At 37.0% G+C, this 27513-nt stretch overlaps 1 protein-coding gene and 1 pseudogene across 1 annotated transcript in view; one reads left to right on the top strand and one right to left on the bottom strand.

The window, feature by feature from the left end:
* SEC63 (SEC63 homolog, protein translocation regulator) overlaps positions 1 to 27513 on the bottom strand; it is a 67814-nt gene that overhangs the window by 30085 nt on the left and 10216 nt on the right. Inside the window, exons 2-10 of the mRNA XM_067702425.1 lie at positions 17317 to 17416; positions 10995 to 11109; positions 9222 to 9334; positions 5306 to 5367; positions 4657 to 4715; positions 3131 to 3181; positions 1993 to 2101; positions 276 to 370; positions 44 to 176 (exon numbers count right to left, since the gene is read on the bottom strand). Of these exons, the coding sequence (XP_067558526.1) occupies positions 44 to 176; positions 276 to 370; positions 1993 to 2101; positions 3131 to 3181; positions 4657 to 4715; positions 5306 to 5367; positions 9222 to 9334; positions 10995 to 11109; positions 17317 to 17416 (837 nt within the window). The remainder of the gene's footprint in view (positions 1 to 43; positions 177 to 275; positions 371 to 1992; positions 2102 to 3130; positions 3182 to 4656; positions 4716 to 5305; positions 5368 to 9221; positions 9335 to 10994; positions 11110 to 17316; positions 17417 to 27513) is intronic.
* On the top strand, positions 17508 to 18632 carry LOC137205094 (large ribosomal subunit protein uL23 pseudogene; annotated as a pseudogene).

Genomic DNA, 27513 nt, shown 5'->3' with positions numbered 1-27513 from the left:
TTCTGTACCACTAAAACCCTACAGATATTAGAATCACAAATACCTTCTTCAAGGGTCTCAGGAATTTTCATTCTAGCAAGATGAGACAGTAAAAGAACTCTGGCCTTCAGGCTATATGGGCAGGTAAGTGGCGGCTCATTCTTCTTTAAATTAATGCTGCCAATTTCTCTGATTAGCTAGAGTAAATAAAATAATTATTTAAAAATGTATACTTAAAAAAGCATTAACCTTATATACTTAAATGTTTATCAAGGAATTTGGGAGACAGGCCTAACCTGAGGTATTAGAATATTATCTGTTGGTCTGCTTGTGGCATCCTTGTTATACTGAGGATCAAATTCAGAGGCTCCAGCCAAGACCATGATAAGACCTAAGAAAACAAAAGAAATATGAAGAAAAATAAATTTGGTCACCCATTAATCCACCTCCCATGATACTTGATTAATCCTAGAGCGAGGCAGTTTTCCAATCACACACAATGCTAAAATCATCTGAACTCCACTATCAATAAGCATTAATCTCTCTCATAACAAAAGCAACATCTCACTTTTTAAAATGTGTGCAATATTACCTATCACAAGTAAATAGAAATACACATCAAATTAAGGGCCCAGAAGCAACTAGGTGCATTAAAATCACTACAAATAGCATCTGTTTCTAGACCTAAGCATGTGTTCCACAGAAATTTATAGTAGGAAGTATTCTATGTGATGTTACTAACTGCTTTGTAAAAAAAAAAAGGGGGGGGGCGGGGACTCCATGGCTAAATAAAGCTGAGAAATAAGAGTTAAAAAGAGTTTCAGGGGCTTCCCTGGTGGCGCAGTGGTTGAGAGTCCGCCTGCTGATGCAGGGGACATGGGTTCGTGCCCCGGTCCGGGAAGATCCCACATGCCGCGGAGCGGCTGGGCCCGCAAGCCATGGCCGCTGAGCCTGCGTGTCCGGAGCCTGTGCTCCGCAACGGGAGAGGCCACAACAGTGAGAGGCCCACGTACCGCAAGAAAAAAAAAAAAAAAAAAAAAGAGTTTCAGGTTTCTTCACTTCATGACTCCTCAGAGCCTTGAGGAAACTACAATATATTGTAATTTGCAGAAATTTTTATTATGGAACTCTGGAGGGTTTTGTAGGAATAGTGTTCCTTGAAATACACATGATGTGAGGTCACATATATTAGCGTTACCCTCGTTGGCCTATACAAGTTCTTCAATGACTGGCACTATAGTCATCAATCTTACCTTACAGCAGAAAATACATGCAACATCCTCACAAAAAGCAGGACGGTAAAGAGGTTAAGTGCGTAGCTGAATGACCTAGAACAATATTCTTCACCTCTCTGTGGGCCTTGGTTTCTTCATATGTGCCTGACACACAGTCAGCATAGTAATGTGTGTGAGCTAGTACTATTACTACCCTCAAATGTCTGAATGAAAACAACAGCTATATAAATGGTGCCAATGCTAAAACCAAGGATATATAAGCAAACCCACCAGCTAAACAAAGCTTTATTTATGTACTGGTTTAGGGCTTGGGAACCACATTACCTGAGTTCCATCCTAGCTCTGTCACTTACTGTGTATCCTTGGGCTCAGTTTCTTCATCTATAAAATGTGCTTAAAAACAGCACTTATTTATGGGGGCATACAAAGATTAAATGAGTTAATACATGCATAGTGGCTAGCAATGCCTGGCAATGACAAATACTCAAGAAATCCTAGCTGGTATTATTACAAAATTAGCCCAAGAAGTTTTACCATAAAATTTCTGGAGGGAAAAAAATATGTATTGATATATACATATAGCTGAGTAAAATGGGAATAACAGAACTACAGATTAAGACATATGATAAAGGGTGTTAGCATTTTCCTCCAGCTTTAGCTATAATGAACTGAATATCCCTAAAACTATTAAATGGAATTTCTCCAGTTGAATATATATCAACTCTACATAAACGACTCAGAAAATAATCTAATATCACAGTTACTTAAATTTACTTACGTTTCATATCCATATTTCGGGTTTTATAAACAAAGTATGTATAAATCTGTGTTGTGCGTATTAGAATCTGGTCTCCACTATAGCGTATTGAGCGATACCACCAAGAGCCCTAAAACACAAAATTAAACCAGAAATAAAGCATAAAAACCATGATAAATGTTAATTTTGATGCAGAATGGTCAAATTTTCTAAATGTTCATAAACCAATAAAAAGACCTGCTCTTTAGAACAAATGCCTTTGTTACATATTTCAAATGATTTATTTGGTAAATATTTATGCTGTCTGAGGCCTAAACACCAACCTACCTCGTTACATATATATGATTAAAACATTTAAGTTTCAGCTAGAAATTGTTTAAAGACAAAATAGGAATGAAACAACCCACTGCTATAAGCAACAAGCTGGTTCCTCACACATAGCATGTCTTCAATAAATATTTGACAAATAAGCGAAGAGGCAATTTTATAGTTGATATACTACTTTCATTCACATTATTCCACACAAGTGGATTCTCACACAACAATCCTATGAAGAAGGCAAGACAGGTTAATTGTTAGCCTCACTATGGGACCCATAGGAACTGTAAGATCAGTAAGAATACCACCAGTCATAAGAGTAATAAACAATAAAATCATAAACTTTATGGTACCTCAATATTGAGGTACTATGCAACTGTTTTTAAAAATGAGGTCGTTCTACATGTTGTACCCCTAAATGAAGCAAAAAAAGTCACAGAACAATACATATAGTAAGATCACATTTAAAAAAAAATGTGCACATGTATATATACATAATGCATAGAAAAATATCTGAAAAGGAAGCAAACTTAGCACTGATTATCTCTGACAGAGAAATGGAGTTGGGGGAGGTGGTAACGGAAGATTTTCATTTTAAATTCTAAATACATCTGTACTATCTCATCTGTGTGTAATTTTTGCATCAGGAGGAGATTCACTTTAACATACTAAAGAGATGTCACCTTTAGAAGACCTTTAAAGTATAACTGAATATAAGATTCTTAAAATTCAAGGATTAATGGATTATATTCTAATACAAATTACAATCTTATAAGGAGACTCCAAAGCATGCACCGATTCCCTTCCCTAAAAAATGTTAATAAAAAGAGCTGGAACTTACCACAACAACTGGAAGGATAACCATGAATGCCAATCCATATACAAGTAAGACCTTGAATTGAAAAGGAAAGAAAAAGTTATGGCCTTCACCAGGTAAATGATAACATCCATGAACACTTATTTTGAGGCTTACATGGGGGAGGCACTATTAAAAGCACTCCTCATGCAGTACTTCATTTAATCCTTATTTTCAAACTCTAAGAGGAAGGTACCATTATTATTTTCCTTTTGCAGATAGGGAACCTTCAGCATATATAGTCATCCCTTGGTATCCATGGGGAACTGGTTTTAAGGCCCCAAGGATACCAAAATTCAGGGATGCTCAAGTCCTTTATATAAAATGGTGATAAAAGAGTAGGGCCTCTTTACCCACGGATGCAAAACATGCCGAAAGGGAGGGCCAACTTCAGCTGACCCTTGAACAATGTGGGGCTTGGCTCCCTGACCTCCTTGCAGTGGAAAATCCAACTCTAACTTCAGAGTTGGCCCCCCATTACCTGTGGCTCTGCATCCGCAGATTCAACCAACCATGGACTGTGCAGTACTGTAGTCCGTATTTATCAAAAAAATCCACGTATTAAGTGGACCCACACAGTTCAAGCCCCGGTTGTCCAAGGGTCAACTGTATTATATATCCACACCTTGGCAAGTAGTTAGTGCCTTCCAAATAAATGGTAGAAGCTGGTTTCTTTGCCTAAATATCAAACAGAACACATAATGTTCTGTTTGCAAGTAATTTCTATCTATTGGTCTTAGATTTCTGTCCTACTGCTTGATCCCAAATCTGGTAGCTAACTATCTTTTCTCTTCTCTAGTATTCCCTGAATAACCCCAAGCATAATAAACATGCTTATATACAGCAACTATATACCCTGGAAAATAACATGTAAATAAACAGCCATAAAATAACACTAAATAGCCATTTTCAAAACAAAACATGGATTTTTTTATTGCTTCAAAGATAGCTCCTAGATAAGTATTTTCAAGAAAGGAGAAGTAGGGAATTCCTGAACAATAGGTTAGGATAATTCCTGATGTTTTAGGAGTTGCAGCCTCTATATTACAGACTGAAGTCTGATATCCCACTGTCTCCTGAAGTGCCACATATAATATATACCATTATGTTAGCACACATTAAAATTAATTTAGCCTGGGTAAATGTGGAATAAAAGATAACTTAAATTTTGAGCGCTACGTAAGATAAATGTAGATACCATAAAAAAACAGTGGTTCCCTAAACCAAGAGTAGGACCCAATCTGAAACCACCTCCACAAGAAATCGCCACAACTGTAAGGAATTCCTTAAACAGTGCGGGGGGGGCGGGGGGACGGACCCTATACTAGAACACACTGCCCCAAACCAACAACCTAATAATAGGAACCGATTCTTTTCTCCATTATGCAAAAACAGTTTTCACAATACACAGTTAAATTGAAAACAGCACACCAGTATTTTCTTTGTAAAGCTCTCTATATATTACCAAGATATATCGAACACATTATAGTGTCTTATTTAAATGTACTCACCAAAATTGAATTTTTCTGGTCAACTATCCAAGCTGGCAGGGCAATTCCAAAGCTTGTGGCTAAAATAGGAAGAATATTTTTGAAGAGTCTCCATTTCCAGTTTTATTTCTTTATATCCCCAAATTCTGTCTCCCCCAGCCCCTCCAAAAAAGCTTTAAGATTATCTTATTATGTGTTTCCATTACACAAAAGTTGATGGACATGGTTTATATTTGAAACTTTAAATTTTTCCAGAAGAAAAAAAAATTCTAAGTATGTGAATTCCTTCTTCCCAGAACACTTAAATTATTTTATATGTCCTGAGTTTATGTAAACACTGTGAATATATGAGAAAATGTTTAGTCAGTAAAGAAAAACAGATTTTATTCATCCAATTTTTATCAACTACTAACTGGAAATGAAGAATAATGACAGTGACTACTTTCCTCATCAAATCAATCAAAGTTCTATCTTTCAAACCAATCTCTAGAAAGAAGAATAAAGTAAAAATTAAAGGGAACTCAATTTACATATTTGTTTAACTCCTTGTGGTTGTAATTTTCCTATTCACAAACTAAGAAAATCAAAACATTCTTTTCAATCTAGTTTAACATTTTTATAATATACACATATCATAACCCCAGTATTTTTTAATCATCATTTACCACACCTTGAGGCCCATCTGGATTTCCAAACTCTTCCCAATTTTTCCGGGACTCTTCATCAGTTAAACTAGCATAAAAGGAACAAAGGTGCAAAATTAGAAAGCCACATCTGAAAAGTAAGTACTCATATACACAAACTCCATTAACTAACCAACTCACTTCCTAAAGATAATTTCAGAGAATCAAGAAAAGAACTCTCTGAAATCAGAAAAAAAGGGGGAGAGGAAAATAAGAAATTCAGCATTAACAGAAAATGCTAACTATTGAGCCCAGATACAAATTCCTAGTTGGCCCATGGGTTCTCAGGTTTAGCCAGTTCAAGCCAGAAGATGCAACTTTAAAGGCTACTACATTTTCTAAGGAGGCAGGGAGGATTATACGTTACTTTTAAAAATCTTATACACTCAGATATTTCCCAAAATTTCTTCAATGTTCATGTTTTTACTTTAATAATGATATATATCTATTTTTTAAATATAAACTTAATACATGATTAATAATAATCCCTCCAAAACTGGTACCACATTCTCAAAGAAAAAAATAATAACACCTATAAAATTCCACTGCTTTGGAAAAGGTCATTTGCATTGTGCTAAGATCAAAATTTTCTCCTAAGCCAACTTCCAGCAAGACTAAGAAAATACCTGCTAAAGCAACAGCTTCTTAACCCAAGCAATATGAAAGTGACAGTGATTTTTTAAACACCTAACATGAATATAACCCCTGACCTGGGCAATGGCTCAAGGCACAGGGTGAGAGTAGTTTTATTCCAGGTCCCAGTATAGATGTTAAAAAAAAAAAAAACATTAAAAGAAATTTTCAATTCCTTCAAAAACTTTACAATGCTGTTAAGGAGACAAGGCAGACACATACACACAAAATGACCAATAACATAATAAGGAAGGCATTCTTGCAGACCAATTGGCAAAAGATTATGTTTATGTCCAAATCTAATTTTAGCCATATTTCTATTTCCCAGAACATATGCACTTAAGATACAATGAATTTTCTATTCAACAAAGCTCCAATTGAGAGAGCGAATGCAGAAGAATCTTCATAAAATTGCAAAATTTTTCAATGATTTGAAAATATTTTTAAACTTACCAATTTGGTCATTTATGAAAACAAGAGCCTTGATGTCTTTAGTCCTTATTCAACTATAACTCCACTTACACTGTTTGACCTAAGGCCGCAGTAAAATACAGGAGCCAATGAAAGGCATTATTAGAGAGACTGCAAGTTAGTAAGGAGTGGTGCTAAGATTCCTTTCTGCTAAGGGAGGGATGTTTTTCAAAAACTTTTGCCTTTGTTTCCCTGTACAATTGTCCACCCCACCCAGAGCTTTAGCTATTGTTTCTTTCAATTTTGTCTCCTAATCAGTGTCTTTTCCCCAAAATAATTATCTCTGTCCCCTCCTGACTTTCTAATGATGGCAGCACCATAAACTGTTCTGTTCTCTATACAATGCCCTTACGTTTTGCAAAATAAAGCACAGCTCTCATCAGAGAAGCACTTGATTTTTCAACCTGCATACACACCTGATTAAAATTCCATTAACTCATTCATTAAACCATCTGTACAACTGTTGTGTAACCATCCTGTATACTCAAAGGAATTATCCATTTTTTAAAAAGTCAGTGTAAGAAAGCAACTGATTTTGGGCTACTTATTAGTGCTTCAGTATCCATTCCTAAGACTTAAGGTACTTAAAAGCTATGTGATTTCAGTATAATTTATATATAACAAGCTTAAACAACACCAATGGTGCTAACATAATTTTTTTTAATTCAATGAGTATAAAGCTTCCTAAACATGATTATACCCCTTGACTTTGGGGGTGGGAGGTTATATCATAGATCCTATTAGGAATCTAATGAAACCTATGCCCCTCCTGCCCTGGAAAAAAACGCACATTTACAAGCACACATAAATTCTGTATACAGTTTCAGGGACCTCAGTTTATAAATCCTAACCCAGAGAATGTTTTCACTAAATTATATGCGAAGGGCCTGAGTTGGCTATGTAGAGCTAAGTTACACATTCATATGTAAGAACACATGAAAACATACTTTTTAAAAATCAAAATATCTTTAAGGATGTAAATCATGCTGCCCACTTGTTACAAAGTAGTTTAAACATAGATTTTACACCCAAAAGCAAAATCCCAACTATATCCAGAAGAATGAATCAGATATCAATAGTTGGTATAACTCCTCAAAAATAGCCATACCTCCTTTCCTTTAAGTTACAATCTGGTCTGAAGAAATAGGAATGACCCAGCTTGTTTATTATAATGAGTGAATAAGGGAAGAGAAACCAGCCTGAATAACCAAGGCAAATTCTGAAAAACCTTGTAGATCATGCAGTTTTTTATAACTGCATTCTACACGTTGCTTGAATTACATAACTTAGGCTGGTAGAGTTATACATACATAAGATAGCAGCTTCAATCACTCAGAACCTATATTCAGTAAAATGCACCCTTTTAACTAATCTAATTATACTTGTACAAGTTACAATAACTCAAAGTTCTGGGTCCCATAATCATTTTACTTCTTCACTTGTCTGATAGACCATCAACTATTTAAGACATTTTACATACAAAACATTCTACATCTTGAACATGTAACTGAGTTAAAACCAAAGGCCATATATTATTCTTCTGTACTTCTTAGAATAGTGACCATACATCATAGAGTCAGATTTCCAGTAACCTGAGAACAAAATCATGAACTTGAAAGTGTTACAATACCTGAAAACTCAGGGGGGAAAAAAAAATAACTGTACCAAAAGCACTAAAATTAAAACTACTAATTATTTTGGGGAAAAGAATCTGATTAGGAGACAGAAAGTTGAAAGAAACAATAGTTAAAGCTCTGGGTCGGGTGGACAATTGTACAGGGAAACCAAGGCTATCTGACTTCCTCTGGAAATCTTCAGTTCTTCTTAAATTACCTGAAGACAGCAACTAAGGCACTGCAATACTTGTGCAACAAGGGTAAATGCTTAAAGGAGACACTGAAAAAAGGGGAAAAGGAGACACCAACTGAAAGACAGCAATCTGGAGGACATCTGCTGCGTAGAAAAGAAAATGTAGTATACACTTCAGAAGCTCCTGAAAGTATTGCTTTATTACAGAATCATATTCACATAGATAACAAGCAATCCACAAAGGGGGGGCAGGCTAGGCAGAGAGGAGACACGGTCAATATACTTTTATTACGCACAAAAATGCGTAAGATGATATTTCCCAAACTTTTGTCATTCACATTCCACTTTCACAGCCTGCTATTATATCTGCATATCCTATTATTTACTTATATTTTTTAAGTTAGCTTACAAAATTATATACATCACCCAGTCCTCAAAAAACAGATAACATCTTGTCTGTATTTTACTCTTTAATTCAACATAAGAGCTGTGTGGGATATATCTATGATTCCTGAAGAGTCCAGCTAACTTTTTAACTCTTGTAATATTAATACTCAAGGAATTACTTCAAATTTTATATACCCTATCCTGTTTCCCCAAAATTAAACTCATCTTTAGTTTATAGTTTAAATGAGACAAGCTATAAGTCAAAATAAAAGAAATAGATCTAGCCTAACAAAAAGCCTAGAAATGAAAACAAGGTGCAAGTATCTCTCTTCTAATCAGGATGCTTTGAAAATAGCTCAATTAACACATCACTTATTACTTAATTTAACCAACTTACATGGCAAAAGCACTACTGTAAGTTATTTAAAATTAAGGTTTGGCTAAATTAACACTTCAGGGTTGCCAGGTAGTTCCATAAATGATAGACTCAACATATGAGGCGCTTAATAAAAGTGTATGACAACTATTTTATTACTACTTTATTCAAATAGAAAACTATCTTTACCACTCTTAAAAATGTGTAACGGGTCCTATAATACTTACGCTGCATAAGCTTTTGCTATCCTCATGAACATAACTTCATCACCTCCTTTATCTGGATGATACTTAAGTGACAGCAAACGATACTGTTTCTTAATTTCTGCTACTGTCGCCCCCTAAAAGAAAAGGCTTTGTTTTAGTAAAAATAAGCACAATGCTGTAAAAACATAATCCATCCCACTTTGAACTTAAAATATTGAACTACTCAATATTTTCAGAAACAGAAAATGAAGTTTTCATCCTATATATACCTTGCCCTATAAATTTCACCCACATATTTTTAAAATAAAAATATTCATTTTGTCCAAGATATTTTATTTTATTGAGCACCTAGTATGTGCCACGCAGTACCCTAGGCACCGACAATTTTAGACTGATACTATATAATGCCATTTAAAGAAAATAAAATGATAGGGACATTTAAATACCAAAGAATGATCACAGTAAATTAAGTCTGGCTGAAAAAAAACTCAAATCAAAGGTTAACTTCCTTTCTAAGAAAAAAATCTGAAGAATTTCTGGTTTCACCTGCTTGTCAATATTTTAATGTTAAGTAAATACTTAATAAGTTTACCTTAGTTGTTTCCTAATTAGATTCAATTTCTATGAATAAATTTTTCACATTCATTTTTTATGGCATTAAATTGCCCCCAAACCTTTTAATCTTTTTTTTTTTTTAACATCTTTATTGGGGTATAATTACTTTACAATGGTGTGTTAGTTTCTGCTTTATAACAAAGTGCATCAGTTATACCCTTTTAATCTTAAAAAATCCCTCTTGATAACCATGATCATCACAATAAGAAAACTCAGATGATATGCAAACTTTTCTTCTACAAAGCAGAAAACTACAAGATTAACACACTCCTTACTGTGTATCATATGAGTCTCTGGATCAAGCCATCTACTGAGGAGAGACTAGAAGTAAAAAAAAAAAAAAGTAGTATGGCAGAAAAAATGGAAAGGGCACTAGATTCACCTTTGTTACTAAGAAGTTATGGGACCCCAGACAAAACACAAATTTTCCAGGCTTCATTTTCTCCATGAGAAAAAAAGGGTAGATGATCGCTAGCATTCATTTCAGTTCTAACTTTCCACTGATTAACTTAAAAGACCAATTTTCTACTGCGACCCATCACTCAAGTTCAATCAAGAAAGTCAGCTAACAGGTACACTCAAGATTAACCTGAATTTCTATGACAAAGACACCAACACACTGCCTTAGTGTCAACTAACACAGGGTCCCATCCAACTAACATAAATAGACCTCCTGCTTCTAACTTTGCATTAAACCAACCTTAGAAATGTCTTTTAAAAATATACTAACTTCTCATCTCATCTTCAGATATTTTTACATTTTAGCAATTACAAACCAACTCTTAATAGGATGGCAATCAACATCTGTGGCTTAAAAAATATATGCTGGGGCTTCCCTGGTGGCGCAGTGGTTTAGAGTCCGCCTGCCGATGCAGGGGACACGGGTTCGTGCCCCGGTCCGGGAGGATCCCACATGCCGCGGAGCGGCTGGGCCCGTGAGCCACGGCCACTGAGCCTGCGCGTCCGGAGCCTGTGCTCCGCAACGGGAGAGGCCACAACAACGAGAGGCCCGCGTACCACAAAGAAAAAACAACCAAAAAAAACATATATGCATTAGAATAATAATGGATTAGGTATCTTTTTTAACTGACCAGAGTCTGATTTCTTTAGGCACAGCTCAATTTCTTTTAGGCTGTGGGCCCAGAGTATTTTCAAGGGACTATATAAAATACTACTTACGGGATCCAAATTTAATACTTCATAAGGATTGTATTCTTGATATTCTCGGTCTGTTTTGGAAACTTTGTATGTAAGGAATAATAACAATGCCCATCCTGCAAGCAGAACTATTTTCCTGTTTAGAAAAAAGATAAGTGAAGTATAAATAAATACAACTATATGGTTTTCCTTTAAGATTCTAAAGACACTATGGCAAGGCATAAAACGATCTTAAGTAGTCTCATGTCACTGTGCTATTGACTCAAATTCTATAACCACTGGATTGTAAGACACAATAAGGACTGCATCTTTTTTCACCTTTGAATTCTCTAGAACCTAGCAGTGCCTGGCATATAATATTCTCTCAGTTACTATTTGCAGAATTTTAAGTAAGAAGTTAATGTACTCATTAACTTATTGGACCCATTCCATTAGATCAAAATATATTAATACTTAGTATTCAGTTAACCATTTAATGTAAAAAAGAATTGCTCTTGACCTTGTAATTACACTTTTAGTAAGATAAACTATGAAAAATAATGGGTCAATTGTGCAAAGATGAATAAGTAGCCTTGTTTATAACAGTAAAAATTTGGAAACAACCTTAAATGTCCATTTATAAGGAACTAATTAAATAAACCATTTATAGGAGACTAATTAAATAAACCAAGATATAGCCACACAATAGAACATTTTTAGCTAACAGATATAGAAAGACGTGCATAACAGGTTAAAAAAAGATATAAAAGAACATATAGTTTGAAAAAAAACTAATTTCTTTTCTCCTCAATATGTTCTATTTAGTAAAAATATTTAAAAGATTGATATTATCAGTGTTGGAGAGGCTAAGGTAAAAAGGAACTCTCATACATTCTACACTCTAAAGGAATATCTGGCAATAAGGTTATCAAAAGCCCTAAAGAAGTATATACCTTTTTAACTATCATCTATTCCACTTCAAGAAATTTAGAAGGAAATAAACTAAAATTAAGTTTATAAAGTATAAAAGGGTGGTTACAGGTATAATTCATAGCTGAAAACATACACACATAAATGTCCATCAATACAGTACTGAAAAGATAAATAACAGTACATCCATAGAGAGATACTATCTAGACACTAAAAATATTTGCTGTGGAAGATTATCTACCTTGTACTGTTAAATTAGAAAAACAGCTTTCAAAGCTGTATGTATAATATAATCCTATTCTTTGTAAATAAAAGTTTATTATAAGCAAAAATATAGAAGGTAAATCATCTTTTTTTTTAACATCTTTATTGGAGTATAATTGCTTTACAATGGTGTGTTAGTTTCTGCTTTATAACAAAGTGAATCAGTTATACATATACATATGTTCCCATACCTCTTCCCTCTTGCGTCTCCCTCCCTCCCACCCTCCCTATCCCACCCCTCTAGGTGGTCACAAAGCACCGAGCTGGAGCTGATCTCCCTGTGCTATGTGGCTGCTTCCCACTAGCTATCTATTTTACATTTGGTAGTGTATATATGTCCATGCCACTCTCTCGCTTTGTCACAGCTTACCCTTCCCCCTCCCCATATCCTCAAGTCCATTCTCTAGTAGGTCTGTGTCTTTATTCCTGTCTTACCCCTAGGTTCTTCGTGACATTTTTTTTCTTAAATTCCATATATATGTGTTAGCATACGGTATTTGTCTTTCTCTTTCTGACTTACTTCACTCTGTATGACAGACTCTAGGTCCATCCACATCCACCTCATTACAAATAGCTCAATTTCGTTTCTTTTTATGGCTGAGTAATATTCCATTGTATACATGTGCCACATCTTCTTTATCCATTCATCCCATGATGGACACTTAGGTTGTTTCCGTCTCCGGGCTATTGTAAATAGAGCCGCAATGAACATTTTGGTACATGACTCTTTTTGAATTATGGTTTTCTCAGGGTGTATGCCCAGTAGTGGGATTGCTGGGTCATATGGTAGTACTATTTGTAGTTTTTTAAGGAACCTCCATACTGTTCTCCATAGTGGCTGCACCAATTCACATTGCCACCAGCAGTGCAAGAGTGTTCCCTTTTCTCCACACCCTCTCCAGCATTTGTTTCTAGATTTTTTGACGATGGCCATTCTGACTGGTGTGAGATGATATCTCGTTGTAGTTTTGATTTGCATTTCTCTAATGATTAATGATGTTGAGCATTCTTACATGTGTTTGTTGGCAGTCTGTATATCTTCTTTGGAGAAGTGTCTATTTAGGTCTTCTGCCCATTTTTGGATTGGGTTGTTTTTTTGTTATTGAGCTGCATGAGCTGCTTATAAATTTTGGAGATTAATCCTTTGTCCGTTGCTTCATTTGCAAATATTTTCTCCCATTCTGAGGGTTGTCTTTTGGTCTTGTTTATGGTTTCCTTTGCTGTGCAAAAGCTTTGCAGTTTCATTAGGTCCCATTTGTTATTTTTGTTTTTATTTCCATTTCTCTAGGAGGTGGGTCAAAAAGGATCTTGCTGTGATTTATGTCATAGAGTGTTCTGCCTATGTTTTCCTCTAACAGTTTGATAGTTTCTGGCCTTACATTTAGGTCTTTAATCCATTTTGAGCTTATTTTTGTGTATGGTGTTAGGGAGTTATCTAATAAGGTAAATCATCTTAATGGTGGTTACCTTTAATGATGAGATTGAATAATTTTTTTATACCTTTTGTATCACAATTTGTTACATTAGGTAGGAACTGTTAAACAAAGACATAAATGAATCATAGGAGACCTAATCAAACAAAACTGAAGTGACCTATTTTCAAATACAGAAAGAAAACATTCCATGTGTTTAAGCTCTCTTGATAGGAACCTAGCTTAAATGTGTTTATTTGGAGTTTCCAGGATCCATTTCCAACCTACCTCCTTACTTTTATCACCCTAGTATTTCAAACAAAATAAATCCCCATATCCCACAGTCCCCTAAGCTTTTCCCACCATTATGCTTTTGCTCTCTTGGGTCTTTCAACCTAGAATTCCCATTCCCCATTGCTGCGTATCCAAACTATATTCATCCTTCAAGACTCAACTCAAATTATGTATCCTCCAAGAAGCAATCCTTAACCCTTGTTAAGATGATCAATGGGGAGATCATGGTTACAGTCACAAAGAAGCACAAACCATGACCTTCCTCCTCTGGCTAGTTGCAAACTCCTTGAGCACATGGACAGGATCCTATTCAGTTCTGACTAACCTCAGAGTAACAAACAGAGATGGCACTCAGATGCAAATTTCTTTCTATCTGACCAAATTAATGCTCTAAACCTTATTAAGGGCATAATACTACAAGCTGCTTTCCATACTATCTGTATGCCCAAAGACGAAGAGGGAGGCCCACCTGGAATACTCCCACTTTTACCTGGCTATCTAGGGAGAGGTAGTTAAGAACATAGGCTCTGGAGCAAAAACTACCTGAAGTCAAATCCCAACTTTACCACTTATTAACTTAGAGATCTTGGCAAGCTGCTTAGCCTTTTACAATTCAACTTCCAACTTTTAGGGTGGGTCTGAGAATTAAATAAGATTAGGTATGTAAAGCCCCTAAAAGGTGCCTCACAGATAGTAAACAACCAATTCATGGTAGCTATTTGCTGTTATTAGTAACTCTAACCCAAGTCTCAGCTTTCAACTAGGACCTCACTTACAAGGAAATCTTCTCTATCTCATGCCAGTTAAGAGCCCTCCCTCTGTTCTTTCATGGCACACCCTCCCCGCCCCTTACAACCCTTATTAAATTCTATTATCATCACTTGTTTACTTGTTAGTATTTGTTACTCAGGTATATCAGCGCCTAGTATAATACCTGACACATACATAGCACACAATAACTACTTATTTTATGAATAATGAAAATAATTTAAAACTAACTTTTGACTCAAACCCAAAGTTTGCTAATACCCTCAATATGCTAAAGAACACTTGAAAATATATTTTATTTCCACACAAACTTAGTAACTCCACATTTTGTTTTGTGAACTTCCCCAAAAGGCTACAAAGCTCAAAACACAATGATAAAAGTAAAATTGAAAACCACTGAAGTAAAATTTTAAAGCAAACAAGGGTAGAAGAGAAAGGGAACAAAACACCTAGAACACACTACACCCTGTGTTAGATGCTCTTCATGTAGCATCTAGCTCTCTGAGCCAAAGAATAAAGGGAAGAGAGAAGAGGTTAATGACAGAATCCCCAGGCTGATGAAAACTACCACAACCAATAAAACCACGCTCTAATTTCCTGAGAGCCATACCAAAGGTAGAAACATAACAGATTACATCATACTGTGCCCAATTTTTTAAAAACATGTTTGGTTTCTCTTAAAAGACAAACATTTTCCCTACATACGGCTTCAGTAATTAAGTTGAGGTCTTGTGTTTTTTCTTTTAAGCAACTTCCAGAAATTAGAGTATTACACAATGACTACTTAATTTTGAAAGAATGCTTCAAGGTTAAGTAGCAAAAAGGTTTTGATGGTTCCTGACCTTATCTAAAATTTTACCAGTATTATTTAATTCTTCCTTATTTAAACATGCATTAATCTGTACTTCTATTTAAGTAAATCTCTTTACTAATTATTAAAGAGAACATCACAAAGTTGGGTTTTTTTCTTGAAAACTGAGGTTCAGATACCCACAATGTGTTGACCAAGGCCCAAAACAGAAGAGACTGGAAAGCCAAAAATATCTGCCTGCTGCCTCATAAAAGTTTAATTTAAAACGAGAAGCAAGGACTTCCCTGGTGGCGCAGTGGTTAAGAATCCACCTGCCAATGCACAGCACATGGGTTCGAGCCCTGGTCCGGGAAGATCCACATGCCACGGAGCAACTAAGCCCATGCGCCACAACCACTGAGCCTGTGCTCTAGAGCCCGCGACCCACAACTACTGTGCCCACGGGCCACAACTACTAAAGCCCGCGTGCCTAGAGCCCATGCTCCGCAACAAGAGAAGCCACTGAATGAGAAGCCCACGCACCGCAACGACAAGTAGCCCACACACCACAACGACAAGTAGCCCCTGCTTGCCGCAACTAGAGAAAAGCCCGCGTGAGCAATGATGACCTAATGCAGCCAAAATAAATAAATTAAAAAAAAAAACAAAAAATGAGAATAGCAAGGAATACATAGTGAACATGAAACTACTCTTGTAAACACTAATTTTGCCTTTTAGTTTCACACCATTGAAGAACTCTTAACACCAAAGCTAAGATTTCCCTCCCTCTACAAAAGAACTAATCCAGGCACATATGTTGAAAACTATCATCATCATTTAAACCAATTTTTCTTTTTTTTTTTTTTTTTTTTTGCGGTACGCGGGCCTCTCACTGTTGTGGCCTCTTCCCGTTGCGGAGTACAGGCTCCAGACGCGCAGGCTCAGCGGCCATGGCTCACGGGCCCAGCCACTCCACGGTATGTGGGATCTTCCTGGACCGGGGCACGAACCCGTGTCCCCTGCATTGGCAGGCGGACTCTCAACCACTGCGCCACCAAGGAAGCCCTAAACCAATTTTTAAAAATAACTGGATCCACTTTTACTAATATCCTCTGCTAGGTCTTGCCCTCCTATCTACTGGATAGATATATGTAGGTAATTCACAGGATATAGTCCTCCAATAATGGCAGCTCTTTCACTTCCTCTCAGTTTCATCTGTTACCTGTAAATTGATGACTTAGGGTGAAGGTCCAAAGCCCAGGCTAACCAGCATACCCGACAGCCTCAAAAAATCAAAGACACCTACTCAAACATGCTAATGGCCTGTTTAAGCAGATGGCCCTGCAAAAATAAAGGGTAACTAGTTTCCTACTCCACCACCTCTTGCTGCAGGAACTTGGTCAAGTTACCTCATCTTCTTAGTCTCAGTTTCCTCATCTGAGAAAAAGCAAAAATATCTACCTTAAAGTTAACATAAAACTAATGAGATAAAATATAAAATCCTAGCACAGCCCCTGGCACACAGTATGTGCTCAAAAACTTCAATCACCATGAAATGCAAACTTGACCCTGTCACCTCCATGCTTTCGATAACCTTTTAAAGATTCCTCCATAGTCTTTAAGACAAAATTCAAATCCTGACACAAGATATACAAGATCTTCCTTCAAGATTTGACTTCTCTTTCTCCCCTCCTCCCCCAAGTCAGAAGTACACTCTCTCTCTTTTGAACTTCTAAACCATTCTCTGTTCAGACTGTTCTCAAATTTACTAATCACATCTTACCCCTACTAAGGTTACAATTTCTTTACAAACACATGTTTTTATTCATCATTATACCCCTATTTTATATGATACCTAGCAAAGAGTAAGCACTAAGTATGTTTTTTACTGAAATCAATTACTTACTTTACTGTAGGAATAATATTTGGCTGAGGTTTTAATAACCGTAAACGATACCACATACATCTTCCATATACTTTTCTGATATTCTTTAATCGATTTTGCTCTGTCAAAAGAAAGAAAAATAAGGTGATAAGTTCAACGATTTCCACAGTGAAGGCAAAACCAGAGTTAAAACCATACTAACCTTCATTATCATGCTAATATTATATTGGAACAAAGTACTCTCTACTTAAACTTTTAAGAAAAATTCACAAGATAGGCTAAATTTTCTACCACTTAGAACAAATGATCTATCTGGAAAATTTTATTCAACTACCAGGCAATCATTTTTCATGTGAGACTTAACTTCTAACTGAAAAAATTAAAAACTGACTTGAACCCGAAATATTTAGTTATATAATCAGTAATTTCTGAGAATTTCTCTCCTCCTTTCCCTTCTGCTATAAAAGTAACAAAAAGTGCAAAATAGTTGGAACGTGCACTTTATTAAGGAAGCCAAGCAGAAATGATAGTCTTCAAATATGAAAATAATTATGTTAAATGAGAAAAGTCACCCAAACCCTTAAGAAGTTAAAATAGGTTTATATAAGAGTTATAACAAAAGGTATTATTTTTAGTCCCCAGGGAAAAGTCTGCAATTCAATTAAAAAGGAATTAAACCAAAGCCAACATATCATATACTGTTTTACTAAGCTCACTACAATCACTTGGTTTGAATAACTCTCCCAAGTTTAAAAAAAAAATTAGGTAAGTTTTAAAATAAAAATCTACCTTTTCATGAAGATGGCATATAGAAAGCAAAGAAAGAAGCCCATGCCACTCCAAAGCCAAAGACAAAAACAAAAGCTTGGAAGGCCAAGAAGGCAGTGCTAAAAAGCATCCATATCCACACACACACAAAAAGAAGATTGCATGTTACCCACTTTCTGGGTGGCTCAAGACACCCCGAAGGCAGCCCGTTTATCCTTGGAAGAGCGACAAGCTTAACCACTATGTCATCATTAAGTTCCCCTTGAGCAGGGAGTTGGTCATGAAGAAGACAGAAGACAGCAATACACCTGGGTTCATTATGAATGTCAAAGCCAACAAGCACCAGATCAAACTGTCTATGAAGAAGCTCTACAACATTGACATGGCCAAGGTCAACACCCTGATCAGGGCTGATGGAGAGAAGAAGGTATGTTCGACTGGCTACTGACTATGATGCTTTGGATGTTGCCAACAAAACTGAGATCATCTCAACTGAGTCCAGCTGCTTAATACTAAATAAAAATTTTTTCACAATATTAAAAAACTACAAAACCAAAGTCCTTAAATGAGATCTCAGGTAAGTAAAAGAACTTTGCATATAATAGAATGTTCCAAAGCTGCCATATAAGAAGCCCACCAACCCTGTTATCACCATGCTTCCAGGAAAGAATCCACATGAGAGAGCTATGTGGCAGGAGGTATCAGAAACAGGTGTGGTGAAGAAGGATCCATGTAGGGGGAGGGGTGGTGGCAGAAAAGGAGACTGGTAATATGGAGGGAGAATTATCAAGTAAGTTAATATATTAAGGATAACTGCAGTCAGTTTTTCACTGTCAGAGAAGGGAGTTACATATGTGAAAAATTAGAAAACATGAAGTAACTCTGTGGTATTAGAGTGGAACTGAAGATATGAGTAAGAACTAGTTAATATCTTTTAATATAGAAATATAGATGTAGATCTATACACATACATACACATTCTCTAACTCTATTAAGTGAGCCTAGGAACGATGACATCTCAATAGCAGTGAGCACACCTAGCACCCAGATCTTGATTTCTAAATAGCATTCTCTGCTAATGGGAACCAGAGATCCAAGTATCTTCCCACAAAATATTACAAAAGGGAAAGAATGATTTTACAGTGGGGAAGTGTGACAGGCTGAATAATTGCCCCCTGTCAAGATGTCCACCACATCCTAAAACCCAGAACCAGTGAATATATTATCTTACATGGCAAAAGGGACTTCACAGATGTGACTAAATTAAAGATTTGAGATGGGAAGATTATCCTATATTATCTGGGTGATCCCAATATAATCACAGGGGTCCTTATAAGGAAGCAGGAGGGTCAAAGAGAAGATGATGTAACAATGCAAGCAGAGGTTGGAGTGATGTTCTTTGAAGATGGAAGGAGAGGTCACAAACCAAAGAATACAGGCTGTCTCCAGAAGCTAGAAAAGGCAAGGATTCTATTCTAAACCCTGCAGAAAGAACCTGCCCTGCCAACACAATCACTAGCCCAGTAAAACCACCCTTGGAAGTCTGGCCTCCAAAACTATAAATTTGTGTAATATTAAGCCACTAAGGTTGTGGTTTGTTACAGCAATGATAGGAAACTAATACAAAAAATCTGGTGGACAACATTTTCAGGTGATCGGTGAACATCACCAGCAATGAGACAAAATGCAATCATATACCATCTAACAGAACGCAATGAGAAGAACACAGAATCAGTTTTGTGAAATTCTTCTCTAAGATACATAACCTGAATCTAATAATGAGAAAATACCAGACAACCAAAATTCAGGTCCATTCTACAAAATAATTGGCCTATGATCTTCAAAGTCAAGGAAAAACTAAAGAACTGTTCCAGACTGAAGGAGACTAAAGAAACATGTCAACTAAATGTGATGATGTGTGATTCTGAAATGGATCATATGCCATAAAGGACATCATTGAGACAAGTGACAAAACTTGAATAGGTCTGAAAATGAAATGGTAGTAATGTAAATTTTCTGATTTTCACAGTTAAATTATGGACACTTTTGAAAACACCACGGGTGATTTTTTAATCTGGATTTCATTAAATTAAGTCTCCCATTTTAAGTATGAAACCAAGGAAACATGTTATAAGAACATGCTGAAGTCTCTATTAACCACATGGCTTGACCTATTCAAAGGAATAATATTCTCCCAACGTTTCTGTCCAAGAGAAAGTACACATGGTTTTCAGCCCCCAAAGTCTTGCACGACGTATACACGCACCTTGTATGCCTCACTCTTCCAATCCAAAATTTATATCTTAACCTTTTAGCAGAATATTTAAATAATCAGTAAGTACTATGGGGTATAGTTTACACAGTAACACAGTAATATCCAGCACCACTCAATATTCATAGTACACATTCCAAAATTCTATACTAATGACCTCAAGTCAAAGTAACTATCAAAAGTAAAGTCCTTTGGGCTTCCCTGGTGGCGCAGCGGTTGAGAGTCCGCCTGCCGATGCGGGGGACACGGGTTCGTGCCCCGGTCCGGGAAGATCCCACATGCCGCGGAGTGGCTGGGCCCGTGAGCCATTGCCGCTGAGCCTGCGCCGTCCGGAGCCTGTGCTCCGCAACGGGAGAGGCCACAACAGTGAGAGGCCCGCATACCGCAAAAAAAAAAAAAAAAAAAAAAAATCATCTACCCTCTTGTAGAGTTCTAATTTGACATCTAAAATTTTCATCGTAAGTTTGAAGAGTTGCAAAAGATGTTGTTTCTGACATAAGTTGATATTTTAAAATAAAATAGTTTCATTGCTTTTAAATGTACCAATGAAATCTAAAAATCATAATGGCAATTTCATATCCACCATCATCCATTTACAGAAATTTATGAACAAGCTCTTCATTCTACTTCCCCCACATAATTTTATCCTAATGTAATATATTTTTATCCTGGTAAGTCATTTCTTATAATACTGACACATACTTCTTCAAGTTAATTTGTTTTATTCCCTGTGACTATTTTTCCCAAATTTTTATATTGAAAATTTTCAAGCCTTCAGAAAAGTTGAAAGAATATTACAACGAACAATACCCTTCACCTAAACCCACCAACTATGAACATTCTGCAACTCTTGGCTTTATCTCTAGTTCCTTCTTTCCCTCCCTCTCCCCTTTTTTTAGAATAAGTTGCAGACATCAAGACACTTCACTTCCAAATGCTTTGGCACGCATGACCAAAGAACATCAGTAATTTCACCACAGTGAAGTTTAACACATCCATAAGGTTTTTTATGTGCTAAAATTTCTGCTGCTACTTTTATCCGTATGTGTGTGTGTGTTATCAAGGCAACATAAATATTACAAATTGATAAACTACTAAAATAAGAGTAAAATATCCGTTACGCTTTCACTTATAAGCAACTTGTAAATATCCCATATGTTCAAAGTGTTGAAACTCTAAACACTGAAACTTAGTTTTAAAAATAAAAAGTACACTGTTGTCAATAATGGCACAATGTTAGGTAAAATAGCTTTATCTTTTACTTTAAGTATGTTTTTTCAAAACTTGGAAGTTGCAGATTATCTTCAGTTATTCAATTTATAGAAGAAACATGCTCCATAACCTAACTGACAAAGGCAGTCCTCACTGTTAAACCAATCAGGCAAACCAAACTTGGTCCAAAAAGTCTGACTTCATTTTTCAGTTCAAATAAATATATCAATATATTTTGAGGATTATAAAAATCACTGAGAAATTTTAGAATATACCTTGCAAAATAGATTACTAAAATTAATAAAGCTAAATGATATAGAGATAACATAATTTACTTAAAAGAAAAAAATGTACCACACTTCTTTCTAAAATTCAGTGACTCCTAAAAACTATTCCTAAATCCCTTAAGGGGTCCAAGAAAATAGTACCAAGAATCAAAAGGTTATATTCAATACCCCAAAAAGTCTAGAAGACATTATATATCAGTTTTCTAGCTACCCAAAGTCTCTCTGCAGCTAGTTGAGAATATATTATTACCTCAATGTGATGACCCTGGCTCACTCGTTGTTGGGACAATTTCGTTCTTTTATTTAAAAAAACAGGAAAACACGTTTCACTGTAATAGTGCAGTTTGGTTCCTAGAATACTTCAAAATAGAAAAGGCATGAAAATGATCATTTGGAAATGAAAAACTGAGAATTCAGTGCTCCAGACCTCCAAAACTATCGCTTACCTAGTCACCCTAATCTCAAAACAGACTAAGAGAAACTAAAGCTTCTGTTATGCTCTTAACCTGAATCTGAATAGTTAGCCATAGTGTGTCATTCTCAAGGCCAGGTCAGAACTGTTTGGATTTGGGATAGATAAGACATTTAACGCTACTCACCATCACTACCACCCAGTGCACACAATCACAGATTACCTAAATTGGAAGGATTTCAGAAACCTGGGTTCAGTTGCCACCTACCCCCCTATGCATACCCTGGCAACAGAGAAGGAAACCCAGAAAGCAGCTGAAAATGTATGGATCAGAGTAGAACCACCCCACCAGAACCAAAGTTCATAATCCTCAGGAATGCCTAAGGATTATATAAGTGCAACGTAAGTGCAAACCAATACAAACCAAGTGGTTCAAATAGATTCAGCTGGTGCTTGACTGGACAGCAGCATACAACTATACCATATGCTTACCCACCTCAATTTTATTTTCCCTTTAGAGTACTGAAACGAGTACTATAGAGCAGTTTTTCAGCTCAGCACTATGGATTTTGGACTAGGTAACAGTTGTGGGGAGCTGCCCTGTGTATTAGAGTATGTTTGGCAGCATTATGGTCTCTACCCACTAGATGCCAAGAGCACCTCCCCACTGGAGACAATATTAAACACACACACACCAAAACACATGGCTATAGCGGGGTCATGGAAAGCAGCTGAATGCTATGGCCTGAAGACAAGGGACACAGGGAGAAGAAAGGAAAGGTTGGGAGAATAAACAGAGGTGATAAGGCAACAATTCTCTTTTTCCATTCCCCTACAAGTATCCTTCAGGCAAAGAGAATCACTATATATTTGAGTACTTATGAACACCTTGAGGGAGGGGGAGGTTGGGGAGCTTGATTATTTTAAAAGAAGAAAAAAGCCAGACAACAAAAAAAAGCTGGAGGAAGAAAGCCCACAACAATCTCAATTAATAGTAGTTTAGCACACTTCAGAGGTCATCTGAAGGCAAAAATATTAAGATATTCCATAATTATCCCTGGGGGTATATCTCACAATTACAAGTGTTAAGCTGTCATTGTAAGCAACCTTTGTAAAGACCACTTAAAAAATTTAGCAAGTGGCTACATTATGGAGATTAAAAATATATACTTACAGGATGATCAAACACCTAATGTTATATAATACTGCACTTGTGGCTTGGAATAAAATTTCCAGTGATGGTATCATATTCAGAGCCCAAAAGTGCTATATCACAAACGTAGATGAAACATATATATTCTGAAAAACTGTTAGATGACTCCTAAAATAGCTCTGGTGATCACAAAGACACTGAGGTTGAATACATGAGGAGTTTGAAAATAATTGTTTCCTGAAATGTAAGGGGATAAAATTGTATTTTTAAGTACTATATTTTATAGTATATGATTTTTAAATATGTTAAGTAGATACGACTTCATCCTTTAAAGGGTATATATCCATGCTGGCCAAAAAACTTTTTTCACCTCATTAAGAAATAGGAGACCTTGTCAACTTCTCTGCTTAGAAACTTTCAATAGCTTCCAACTGCACCTAAAATAAAATCTAAGCTTCGTACCAGGCTTACAGACATTATCAGCATCCCAGCTCCCTCTCTGACTTTATCCCTGATTCTTCTCCTCACCTGCCACACTCTTGCCACTTTGTTCTTCTCTGTTCCTGGAATATGTCCAACTCTTTCTTCCCTTGAAGACTTTGAACACTGTTTCCCCAGCCTGAAACAGGCTTTTCCACTCAAATCAGATCTTTGAATGGCTGGCTCCCTTTTGTCACTCAGCTTGAAGAAACTTTCTCAGGAAAATTTTCTCTGAATATTCTACTTCTCTACACAGTATTTATCACTATCTGATTTTGTTTGTTTATTTGTTTAGATGTCAATCATCTCCCCCACACTAAGATGTAAGCTTCAAGAGAGCAGGGATCCTGTCTATATTGTTCACTCCCATATTCCATTGCCTAACATAATGCCTGGCAAATAGTAGGTGCTTAACAAATATTTGTTGAATGTTTTAATTACCTCATTTAGACCTCCCAACCACCCTGGGGGTACGTATGTATGGATGGATGATTACACTTCAAAACAAAATGAAAAAACCTGAGGCTCAGTGAGGTTAAGTAACTTGCCCAAAGTTACAGACGGTACCAAAGGAATTGCAAATAACCACTAAAGAATACAGATGAGACTTGTGCCCAGGTTTAAATTCATAGGCCTGTGCACATAATCACTTTAACTGTCTTTCCTAATCAAAGAATAGTTAGATTGCCTTGACAATTCTCAAAAGCAGCTAAAATATATTATGTCCCTATTCTCATTAACTTAACCAGACCAGACTATATTTCCGAAGCAGAAAATGTAATACGAAGAAATTCAAGTCAAAATATTTAAGAACAAGGAGTAGCTAAAAACAACTGATTAGATGACACCTCTAAACTTCTGAAACAGAAGTTTACAGACCAGGGATTCCCTGGCGGTCCAGTGGTTAGGACTCGGCGCTTTCACTGCCGTGGCCCGGGTTCAATCCCTGGTGGAGGAACTAAGACCCCGCAAGCCATGCGGCGTGGCCCAAAACAAACAAACAACAAAAAAAAAAACAATAAAAATTTATTTTAAAAAAAAAGTACTACAGGGCTTTCCTGGTGGCGCAGTGGTTGAGAGTCCGCCTGCTGATGCAGGGGACACGGGTTCGTGCCCCGGTCTGGGAAGATCCCACATGTCGTGGAACGGCTGGGCCCGTGAGCCATGGCCGCTGAGCCTGCGCGTCCAGAGCCTGTGCTCCGCAACGGGAGAGGCCACAACAGTGAGAGGCCCGCGTACCGCAAAAAAAAAAAAAAAAAAGTACTACAAATAAAACCGCCACAAGGACTTCAGTATTAAAGAGTGTGGGACAAGGCAATGTAGCACATAAATTTGAGGGGGAGGGGATGGTAAACCAGTTCTTTTTCGTTTGTTTTAGCTCAATTTGCTACAGAAGTGTCACGATCCAAAAGAAAAGCAAACCATCCCTCATATCTGTAGGACACAGGGGTTTTTGTGAGCCGTTTGTCTCTAAGCCAGAAGATAATACTAAGGAAAGAAGGGGAGTCTCAACTGCAGGAACGATTCATTTCAAGCTACATTTCTTTTTTTTTTTTAACAGATTTTATTTATTTATTTAGGCTGCATCGGGTCTTAGTTGCAGCATGCAGGATCTTTTGCTTCGGCACATGGGCTTTTCTCTAGTTGTGGCGTGCAGGTTTTCTCTTCTCTAGTTGTGGCGCGGGCTCCACAGCTCGTGGGCTATATAGTTTGTGGCACGCAGGCTCTCTAGTTGAGGTGCACGGGCTCAGTAGTTGTGGCGCGCAGGCTTAGTTGCCCCACAGCATGTGGGATCTTAGTTTCCCGACCAGGGATCTCAAACCCGCGTCCCCTGCATTGCAGGGGAGATTCTTTACCACTGGACCACCAAGGAAGTCCCTCAAATTACATTTCTTAAACTGAACTAGAGGTGCAAGATAGTGGAGAATTCTAAATGAACTATAGTGTGCTGCAAATGGGTCCCCGAGAAGGATGCTATGTCTCCTTAGCATACTCTCAAACATGACCCAAGACCCTATTAAAGGGTCCTCTCTACCCTGCCATCTCATCAGCCAACAGCACAGCTACTCTCTTAGCTACCTTACTCTTCATCCATTCCTCTACCATTACCACTCTATTTTTCTTTTCACCTTTATCTCAAGTGATAATCCATAGCCCAAGTCAAAGGTTAATTATTTCTAAGACAAAACAAGAGAAAAAGAAATAGAGAAACTCAAATACTGTTACAGTAAAGAAATACTAGCTTTAAAAAAAAAAAAAGGCAATTTAAAACACAAGGATGGGGTTTCCCTGGTGGGGCAGTGGTTAAGAACCCACCTGCCAATGCAGGGGACACAGGCTTCAAGCCCTGGTCCGGGAAGATACCACGTGCCGCGGAGCAACTAAGCTCGTGCACCACAACCACTGAGCCTCTGCTCTAGAACCCACGAGCCACAACTACTGAAGCCTGTGCACCTACAGCCTGTGCTCTGCAACAAGAGAAGCCACTGCAATGAGAAGCCCGCATACTGCAACGAAGAGTGGCCCCCACTCACCGCAGCTAGAGAAAGCCCGCACGCAGCAACAAAGACGCGACACAGCCAAAACTAAAAATAAAATTAATTAATTTAAAAAAAAAACACACAAGGATATATGTCCCACTGGGACCTTAAACACTACATACCCCAAAGTAAAGACAATTCACTGAGCTGAAAGGGCCTGCAGACATAAGAGGTACAGAGAATGTCTTCCTCCTTCTATGGCTATGATTGGCTCATTCCATCATAGCCAATCTAGCCAAAGATTCTTTGAATAAGCTTTTAGACATTAATACAAATTCATACAGTAAACTGAACATATACATAAGAGCAGAAGGAAGAAAGTATTCACCATTCTGACACCCAGATAATAATCAATAATAACATTTTAATGTGTTTCTTTTGTAGTCCTCTTTCAGAGAACATCTGGGAAGGAGGAAGGAAGAAAGGAAAGTTGGCAAGGTTGAAGTTACATACTCAGGAAAGACTTCTCTACGAACAAGATAATTCCAGCAACTAATTTCTAGGGGCAATGTGCTTCCCTCAATCAGAGGGCTGTGGGGCTGCTTCAATCAAGGCCCTCAAGAACACTTCTGCAGTAATGATGACATCTACTACTTCTCCCCAGTGCAGCAGATGCCCAAGAGATAGTTTCTCAGACAGAAGAACAAGCAGGACATACAAATGCTAATTTAAGGGCAGCACTCTATAATGTACCAGCGTACAAACTGACAGACACAAACACATAAAGCTAAAGTTTGTGTTAAAATCACATTACCTGTAATTTTTAATTTCTAAATATCTCCCATGTTTAGAAACTCAATGTAAACATCATTTAATGACTACTAATAACCAAATGAATTGACACCATAATATACCTACCATCCTATAATTCGACATACAAATTGTTTCTGATTTTTTGGTATTATGGGCATTTAAATAGGATGTTCTGAGACTCAATTTCCAACGCAGGGGTGGGGAGGGTCCCCACACCTTCGACAAGTAATTCTTGGAATACCAGCTAGGTGTCCGAAAATTCAACTCAGTTCTGACACTATCTACTCAGAGTTAGCATCAGACTCCACAGGTTGAGGGCTCAGTCCCACAAGACTGTACAT

The sequence above is a fragment of the Pseudorca crassidens genome, chromosome 13 (assembly GCF_039906515.1).
Source record: "Pseudorca crassidens isolate mPseCra1 chromosome 13, mPseCra1.hap1, whole genome shotgun sequence".
Taxonomy (NCBI): Eukaryota; Metazoa; Chordata; class Mammalia; order Artiodactyla; family Delphinidae; genus Pseudorca; species Pseudorca crassidens.
The sequence above is the reverse complement of the archived record's forward strand: the minus strand, read 5'-3'. Positions and strand labels throughout refer to the sequence as shown.